Here is a 10,656-nt window from a genome sequence, read left to right as displayed (position 1 = left end):
TTTAAATTAAGATTTTAAAATATAATATTAATAATTCCTTATTAGCTTATATATTTAGCTAAATATCTCTAAGTACTTAATAATACTTTAAATATTTATTTTTACTATTAAAGAAATATATTTAGTATTTAATTTTATATTACCTAAAATATAAATTAAAGTATTATAATTAATATCTTAGTAATTTTAATAATAAAGGCTTTATACCTAAAGCTAGAGGTCTTAATAGGCTTAAATTAATAAGGTTTATCTATATAATTATTAATAGCTTTAATAATACGCTAAAGCTAGCTCTATTTATAATAATTAGCTTATATCTTAACGAACTAAAAAGGTTAAAATCTAACCCCTTTATATAATAGCTCTCTCTTTTAATACTAACCTTTTAATTACCCTTATAATTCTTAATTACTTAAAGAAATTAAAATTACTTTTATTATTCTTATAAAAAGAGGTTTAATTATAACTAATAATAACTATAACTAACTAATTAATTAATTAATTAACTAATTTATAATTAATTAATTAACTAATTTATAATTAATTAATTAATTAACTAATTTATAATTAATTAATTAACTAATTTATAATTAATTAATTAATTAATAATATATTAATAATTATAATAACTTTTTATAAAGACTTTTAACTAAGTAATTAAAGTAATATAATTAATACCTATTAATATGCTTTTTAATATAACTAAGATAACCTTAATAAAGAAATTTATAAGCTTTATAAGGATATAAAAAGTACTTATAATAAGCTATAAGAAATAATATTAAATAAATATCTTTAGAGTATTATATTAAATAAGAACCTTAATAATTTAAAATATATTAAACTTATAATTTTTAATTATAATATTCTTTTTCTTTTACTTAATCTCTTTTTATTTAGTAATAATACTAATAGAAAGATTAATTTTATTAAAAAAAAGCTTTCTTTATTAAAGGTTCTTAAAAGGAGGCTAGAGGAAGAATAAGTTTTTATTAGTAAGGAAAACTAATTCCTTAAGAACTTAGAATATAGCTAATATATAGCATAGCTTATAACCCTTATTATAAGTATTAATACCTTCTGCTGCTATATTAAATAAGAGGATTAATAAAGTCTTACTATAACTAGCTAGGATCTAGCTATATAGCTATAGGTGTAATATTAGGAAATAGGGGTTATTAGCGTTATAGGTTTTAGAGAGATTAGTTCCTAGAGTTAGCATTAAAGTTTTACTAAACCTAAAAAGAGTTAGCGCTAGGGCTTAGCGCTAGACTTAGAGGTAAGTAGAGGTCTATAGGTTTAATTAATTAAACCTATTTAGTTAAATATATAATATATATATCTTAGCTTATATAAATATATAAATAATAATAATTTTAATAGTAATTTTAATAATAAGAAGAAATATATTTAATATATCTTAAGTAATACTTATATAATATCTTATTAAAAAAACCCTTTATTATTAAGTATCTATTATTATTATATATAAAAGTAGCCTCTAAGAGTTATATTACTTAATAATTAAGCTTATTTCTTATATATACCCTTAGGTATTTCTCTAGGATATAATATATTTATTTTATATATTTATTTATTTATAAATAATAAATAATTAATAATTAATAAAATATTACTTTTTTTTTAAAAAGTTTATTTTAAATTTATTAATAATAGATTTATTTTTATTACTTATACTACTTTTAAGAATATTAAAATACTTTTTTATATATTTAAATAATAATACTATTAGGCCTATAGCTTTAAGCTTTTTTATAATTAAAATAAATATTATATATTTTATTATATAATATATAATACTTAATATAAGAATATATCTCTTATTATTATTATATATACTTTTTATTAAATTAATTATAATATTAAGATTAATTTCTTAAAATAAATATAATAAAAATAATAATAATTAAAATTTATTATATAACTTATATCTTAATATTTGAATACCTTAATATATTAAGTAATTTTTAATATATTTATAGATATTATTTATTATACTTAGCTAAAAGAATTTCTTTTTTATTAAGTCTAAGGTCTTTTAAATACTTATATATCTTACTCTTAAATTATTATAATATTAATAAAATATCTTTAACCTTAAGGCTTTTTACTTTAAGATAATTAATTAATTATTATATTATAATAATTTAAGTCTATTAATAATATAGCCCTTATATTTATTAATAGTCTAATATATTTTATTTTTTAGCTTTTTATATTATTAATCTTAGCTTTATAATTTCTTAATTAATATTTTAAGCTTTTTAAAAAATAAAAAAAAAAGTATTATTTTATTTCTTATAAATTATTTTATAATATAATATAAGATATATTATTTTAAAATAATAATCTTAGCTATAAATAATTTCTTAAAGACTTAATTAAAGCTTTATACTTCTTAAATAATTTATTATATAATATCTTTTTTATTTAACCTTTTAGTGCTTAATAATAATTATAAATTTAATATAATAAGTATTATTTTTTAATTTATATTTATTAAAAATAATAAGGCCTTTTAATATAACTTTAATAGCTTATATATATATAATTATAACCTAAGTTATACCCTAAAGGCTAATAATAATATTTTAAAGCTCGAATAATAATTTATATATAAGAGCTAATTTCTTAATTAATATAAAATATATATTTTTATAGAATATTCTTTTATTTATATAATTTAATTATAATAATAAGTTATTAATAAGGTTTTTATTCTTAGGTTAATATTAACTATTAAAATTAAAAATAAAAAATTTATAAATTTATCTTATTAGTTTCTTTCTTAATTCTTTTAATAATATTTTAATAATACCTATAAGGGCTTAATAATTAATAAGAATTAAAAACTTCTCTAAGAGGCTTTATAAGTAATAACTTTAATATTTAAGGCTATTAATAATAGCTAATAATTCTTATTATCTTATAGCTTAGTATTATTTTATATCTTAGAGTTTTTATAATTAATATATAATAAGTTATTATTAAGATTTTATTAATTAAGTAAAAATAATTAAAATTACTTTACTTAATATATTTATTTTAACCTTAATTAATTTTAATAAGTTTTAATAATAAAAAATAATTATAAAATAAAAAGTATATTATAGGCTTTTAAATATATTATTAATTTTTATAAATTAGCTAAAATCTTTAATTTCTTTTTTATTTTTATTTATTATTTATTATTTTATTAAAAAGCTTATTATTACTAGGTAATATATATTAAATTTCTAATAAAAATTATAAAATCTTAAAATACCTTATATATTTTTAAAAATAATTAATATTAATTATTTTTTTATTTAATTAATATATAAGGGTTTTATTTAGATTTTTTTTATCTAATAATATATCTAAGAAACTTAATATTTTATTAATAAAAGTAATATTTAAATAGCTTTTTTTAAAGCTATATTTTAATAAGTTATTCTAAAACTTTATATAAAAAATATATATATTTTTTTTTAATTTAAATATATATAAAAATATTATTTATATATAAAATATCTATTATTAAAATTACTATTAAAATTACTATTATTTATATATTTATATAAGCTAATATATATATATTATATATTTAACTAGATAGGTTTAATTAATTAAACCTATAGACCTCTATCTACCTCTAAGTCTAGCGCTAAGCCCTAGCACTAACTCTTTTTAGGTTTAAACTCTAACGCCGACTCTAGGAACTAATCTCTCTAAAGCCTATAACGCTAATAACCCCTATTTCCTAATATTACGCCTATAGCTATATGGCTAGATCCTAGCTAGTTATAGTAAGACTTCGTTGATCCTCTTATTTGGCGTGGCAGAAGGTATTAATACTTATGATAAGGGTTATAAGCTATGCCGCGTACTAGTTATATTCTAAGTCCCTGAGGAATTAGTTTTTCTCGCTAATAAGAACTTACCCTTCTTTTAGCCTCTTTTTAAGAGCCTTTAATAAAAAAAGCTTTTTTCTAATAAAATTAATCTTTTTATTAATATTATTACTAAGTAAAAAGAGACTAAATAAAAAAAAAAATATTATAATTAAAGATCGCGAGTTTAATATACTTTAGATTATTAAGGTCCTTACTTAATATAATACTCTAAAGGTATCTATTTAATATTATTTCTTATAGCTTATTATAGATATTTTTTATACCCTTATGAAGCTTATGAACTTCCTCGCTAAGGTTATCTTAGTTATATTAGAAGGTATGCTGATAGGCATTAGCTGCGCTGCTTTGATCGCTTAGTTGAAGGTCTCTGTGGAAAGCCATCGCGATTGTTGATGTGTTGTTGATTAGTTGACTGGTCGTGGATTGGTTGATTGGTTGGTTGATTGGTTGGTTGTGGTTGTTGTTGGTTATGGTTGAACCTCCTCTCACGAGGATAACAGAAGCGATTTTAACCTCTTCGAGTGGTCGAGAATTGCAAGGGCGATCGGAAGGTTAGCGTTGGAGGGGAGAGTTACTACGTGAAGGGGATTTTAACCTCTTTAGTTAGTTAAGATATAAGCTATTTATTATGAATAGAGCTGGCTTTAGCGCGTTATTAAAGCTATTAATGATTGCGTGGATAAACCTTATTAATTTAAGCCTATTAAGACCTCTGGCTTTAGGTATAGAGCCTTTATTATTAAAATTACTAAGATATTAATTATAATACTTTAATTCCTATTTTAGGTAGTATAAAGTTAAATAATAATATATAAAATATAATATATATTATATAAATTAATAAATAATTTATAAATACATATTTAAAAAATAATTAATATATTTATTAATTTAAATAATATAATAATATACTTAAAGTAATTATATTTTATATAAAAAGTAATCTCTTAATAGTTTTTTTATTAACTTTTATTTTATAATAAGTATTATAGGTATTAATCTTAGATATATATTTAATTCTATAAAGCCTATTTAATAAGTTATTAATAAATAAAAAGATATAATAATTTTTAATTATTACCTTATTTAGCTCTTTATAGTTTATATAAAGCCTTAATTTTTTAGTTTTTTTAAAAAAAAAATTAAGGATTTTATTTTATTTATAAAGTATTATATATATTTATTTTTTAAGTTTTTTATAATATATTCCTAAAAGGCCTAATATTATATTTTATTTATAAGATATAATAAATTATATAAGAGATTTTTATTTTTAATTAAATTAATCTTATATATAATTTTTATAAATATTAATATATTTTTTATTATTTATTTATTAAAAAACCCTTTTAATTTTTTAAGTTTTAAAAAAAACTCTTTAAGTATTTCTCTAAATATATTTTCTTAAGCCTTAAATATTTATTAATTAACCTCCTTAAAAATAAAAAATATTATAATATATAATATATATATTTTTTCTTTATTTTTAATTATTTCTTAAGTAAAAAATATTAAATTAATAATAATAATTATAATATAATATTATTTATTAATAATATAATTAATTGTTATATTTTTTTTCTTTTATTAATAATTATAATAAAATGCTATTATATATATTATTTTTAAACTTTACTTAGTTAATACTTATTATATTTTTTATAATTTATTATATAAATTAATAAAAATAAAATTAATTAATAAGTATTTCTTAGATATATTTTTTTTTAAAAAAATTTAAGCCTAAGGGCTATATAATTTCTTATTAGCTTAAGGCTAAGTTTTTATATAAGCTTTACATTAATAATATTAATCTTTATATTAATATCTATAAAAACTATAATTTCTTTTCTAACTATATTTTAAACAATTAATATAAAAGCTATAATTACCTTTTTACTTAATATTTATTTTTATATAAATAAAAATAATAATTTAAGTTTAATCTCTATTTTTCTTTAATTTTTTAATAAATTAAACTCTTAGGCTTTAACTTTATTAATTTTTATTAATAATCTATTTTTATTTCTAAGAAGGTTTTAATTTATAAAAATATTATTATTATTAATATATATCTTAATATAATATACTTAGGTCTTATAGCCTTAATAATTATATTTATTATACTTTAATAATAACTTATTTTCTTTTTATTCTTAATATAATATTAATATAAATATATTTAAATTACTTATATTATAATAATTTTATTTTAATATAAGGTATAAAAGATATTTATTAAAGGAATTTCTTTTAAAGCTTTTTTATAACTTAAGTTACTAAAGAAATAATATTTCTTATTTAATTATTTAAGATTATCTTAGAGGTATTTCTTTTTAAAATAGTTATTTTAATTAATAATCTAAATTTAAAGATATTTAGTTTTTTATATAATATAATATATTTTTTATAAGGAATATTTTTACCTTTTAAGATTTTTTTTAATTTATTATATAGATTATAAAAAAAATAATAAGCTATAGCCTTATTATTTTTTTCGTAATCTCTTATAAAATATATATTAATAAGTAAAATACTATATTAATACCTTACTAGGCTTTTAGCTTATAATTATAAGTTAATCTCTTATTTATTTTTCTTAGAGCACTAAGTTAGTATATTATTTTTATATAAATACCTTAAATTCTTTTTATATATATTTTTTCATTAAGCCTAAAATATAATTATATTACTTAATTTATAATAAGTAAATAAATTTATTTATTATTTATTTAATTTATTACTTTAATATTATTTTTATATATAATTTATTATTTACATTAATTATTTTAAGCTAATTATTAATATTAATAATTATAGCCTTTTTAATTAATAACTTATAATTATACCTAGGTAGTCTTTTATAATCTCTTAGCTAGTTATTAATCAATTAATTTATAAGGTATTTTAAAATCTTTAATAAAAGATGTTTTTTTTATTTATTTTTTATATTTTTATTTTTATATTTATAGTTTTTTCTTTATTTATTTATTAAGATTAATATTAAAAATATAAAAAAAAAAAAGATTATTAATATTAATTTTTATTTTTTTATTAATAAGATATTTTTTTTAATATATAATCTTATTAATTATAGTAATTTTAATATTTATTATTAATTTATATTAAAAAAGTTTATAATATAAATTAATAATAAATATTAATATCTTTTAGTCTCTTAGATTAACTCTTTAAGGCTTTTTAAATTATAATAATTTAATAAGTTATTTCTTAGATTATTTTTTATACTAGCCTATGAAGTAAATAATTATTTTAAGAAATAATAAGATACTTTTAATTCTTTTATTTTAATTTAATATTAATTATTTATTAATAAAAATTAAAGAATTATAAAATAATAAGCCTTAATAGCTAAATTAAGGTAAAATTATAAATTAAAAATAAGTTTTTATTATATATAAGGCTTTTATTTACTAAGCTTTTTATAATAACTTAGCTATAAGTATTTTAAAAAGTCTTTTTATATATAATATCTAACTAGGGTTACCCTAATTAATTAATAGCTTTAATAATTATTTTATATTTTTATATTTATATTTTAACATAATTCTTTTTTTTTAATTTTTTATATTATATATAAAATTAATATAATTAATAAAATAATAAAAAGGCTATTAAAAATTAATTTTATTTTTTTTAATTTAAAAATTATTATTTTAAAGCTTAATATATAATTATAAACTTTAATATTTATTAAAAAAAAAACTAAGCCTTTAATTTTTTAACTCTTAAGAATATTATAAATTATATTTAAGGCTAAATCTTAGTTTAAATACCTTAAAAAATAAATTAAAAATATTATAATAATTTCTTAAAATTAATTTTTAAAGCCTTAAGGTTTTTTAAAAAAAAAACTTAAATAATAATATATTAAATTATTTTATTAATTATTAAAAATAAAAACTTTTAAAAAATAAATAAAATATTTAATTAATATTAAAAAGTTAAAAAGACTTAATAATAAAAAAAATTATAATAATAAAATAAATAAATAATTAATTAATTAAATATATATTAATATATAAATAATAATTAAGTTATTAAAAAATAATAATTAAAAAAATTAATATACTTAGGGATTTAATATTATAATATTTATAATAATCTTAATTATAATATAAAAACCTATTAAGTAATAATTAAGATATTTAAGAAAAAATATAATAAGTAATTTTAATTAATTAAATAATTTATAATATTTTTATTATAATTTTTATTTATGAGGGTAAGAAAAAATAATTTATTTATTTAACTAGTTTATTTATTATATATATATATTAATACTTTTTTATATTTTTTATATTTTTATTTTATTTAATTTTTTATCTTATGTTCTTCCTATTATATTTATCTCAATACCGCCTCTTATCAGCTCTTGGGCGCTTCTCTACTCAATTAGGCCTAGACCAAGATCATAGCGTTACTCTACAGTGTCAGCTTGCCTTAGCGCGTAGTCAGCCGTACCATGTCGGAAGTCCCTTTCATTTCCTCCTGCTGTAGCTCCTCCCCTCTCTCGAATCTTGGCTTTCTCTTAAGGTCTTGGCTTTTCCTTCCTTGTCTCACCCACTTTCCTTCCTTCACATGCACCCATCGCGTCAATTTGTGCATCAACGCTCGGTAGGCACTCCGAACTCCACTGTTTCCTTCACCATGAGAGACTGACTGACTCTCCCAGTTTTACAGAGATCGCGTCCCCTAACGCATTCGTCGACGCCGTGAACCGTTGAGCAAGATGCAGGCCACCACTGCCACGGTCCAGGCGACCGAAGACAAGACTCAGGCGGCCCCAAATGTGAAACCTCTTCACTCGCCCGGACTCGACGTCCCGTCCTACCCACAATCGCCTCCTTCGCCAAGCGTCCACGTCCACCCGCACCTCTTTCATCGCACTACCGAACCCGATGACAGCTACTTCACCGGCCCGCGAAACCTCCAGAGCCATTCAAAATGGCCGTTGGTCATGCAACTCCATGGGTCCATCATCCCCAAATTGATGGTACCACTCCTTCTCATCGCAGCTTGGTCGACCCTCATTACCGTCATCTCCATGAAGGTTAAACCCATCAACGTTAACTCCGTTCTTCTCACCATTCTTGGTTTTGTCGTCGGTCTGTGCCTTTCTTTCCGCGGGTCCACCGCATACGAACGTTACGCCGAGGGCCGTCGTTATTGGGGAAGCCTGACCTTGGCATCACAAACCCTTGGTCGCATCTTCTGGATTCACACCGTTGAGCCTGCTGGCCAGGACTCTCGAGAGATCCTCCTCAAGAAGATTGGGGCTATGAATCTTATCGTCGCCTTTGCGATGGCTCTCAAGCACCAACTCCGTTTCGAACCCTGTGACACCCAACCCGATATCCAGCCCTACATTGCGTCTCTCGATACCTTCATTGTCGCCAATGGCAATGGCACTTCACCCGAGGCTCGCGTCAGCCGGTCGAAGTCGATGTACCATTCTGCTGGCGAGTATCTGGGCATTCCCTTTGCCACCAGCAATCCCCGGAAGGCTGTTAAGAAGGCCGAACAACACCAGGGAAATCTGCCTCTTGAAATCCTCAACCACCTTGCTGTCACTCTGGACTCGATGGTGCGCAACAAGCAGCTGCCTGTTCTCATGCAACAGACCCTCGCGTACAATCATCTGACCATGCTCAACGACGCCATGACAGGCTGTGAGAGGGTCCTCAACACCCCACTACCGATCGCCTATACAATCGCTATCAGCCAAATCACTTTCATTTATGTCATCCTTCTCCCGTTCCAGCTGACGGGTAAGCTTGAGTGGATCGCCATCCCGGCCTCCATCGCTGCCGCCTACATCATCCTTGGTCTGCTCTTTATTGGCCAAGAGATCGAAAACCCCTTTGGTCATGATGTGAACGACTTGCCGCTCGAGACATACTGCGATCAGATTGCCGCGGATATGGACCTCATCGCCTCTTTTGACACTCGCCAGTCAGACTCTTTCCTCCTGAGCAGAGACAGTCTGCCCCTGCACCCGGTCAGTGGCTCTTCCCCTGAGGTGTGGATGGACCGAAGCGTCGACAAGCTTCGACAAGTCATCAAGGAAAAGCCTCGCACCATTTTCGAATGGCGGCATGGACGTGGCCGCAAGGAAGATGGTACGAAGCAAGCCTAGAAGAGTGGAGGGCATGGTGACATGGTCCGGATCATTTATATTATTGGAAGTTTCACCTGTCTCAATGTTACTAGAAAAGCTTAGCATAGTTTAGCATGGAGTTGAGAGAAGCAGGAAGGCACTGTTAATCAAATTGACCCTTACCGTTTACCTTCCGCCTCCAACAGTCAAGCTGGAACTCCCGTTTAAGTCGGTGCCTGGGCCAATTTCACAGCTTGAACTCCAACAGCTCTTGGCGCTTGTCAAAGGGTTCAAGCCAATAGGATTTGCACATTTCACAACGTGCTCGTGGTCCAAGCCGTCGTGTACCCATCCATTATTTCTTGTATGATGACTTATTCTTCTCCTTGCTGGTGTCACGAGTTGCTGTCAAGTTCCCACTAAGATGGACCTCACCTCTTGTACCTAATACAACAAGGCGATATCTCAAATGATGGCATAGGCTTGTTTCGTAGACAGCTTCACGGCCAACAAGATCACAAGAGCCCAATGGAGGATTACAGTCTGCTGTTGGGGCTGTGAGAACGACATGCCCTTTCACAATGTAGAATGGAGCTAGGTCTCGATCAGATCTTGCTC

At 22.8% G+C, this 10,656-nt stretch overlaps 1 protein-coding gene across 1 annotated transcript; it reads left to right on the top strand.

The window, feature by feature from the left end:
- Positions 1-8,670: 8,670 nt before the first annotated feature.
- NCS54_01313100 (Hypothetical protein) lies at positions 8,671-10,077 on the top strand (the record flags this gene model as incomplete). Its single annotated transcript, XM_053158340.1, has 1 exon — positions 8,671-10,077. One exon carries the CDS (start codon positions 8,671-8,673, stop codon positions 10,075-10,077), a length of 1,407 nt encoding a protein of 468 aa, XP_053014315.1.
- Positions 10,078-10,656: the final 579 nt, after the last annotated feature.

The sequence above is a fragment of the Fusarium falciforme genome, chromosome 11, assembly GCF_026873545.1.
Source record: "Fusarium falciforme chromosome 11, complete sequence".
Lineage (NCBI taxonomy): Eukaryota > Fungi > Ascomycota > Sordariomycetes > Hypocreales > Nectriaceae > Fusarium > Fusarium falciforme.
The sequence above is the reverse complement of the archived record's forward strand: the minus strand, read 5'-3'. Positions and strand labels throughout refer to the sequence as shown.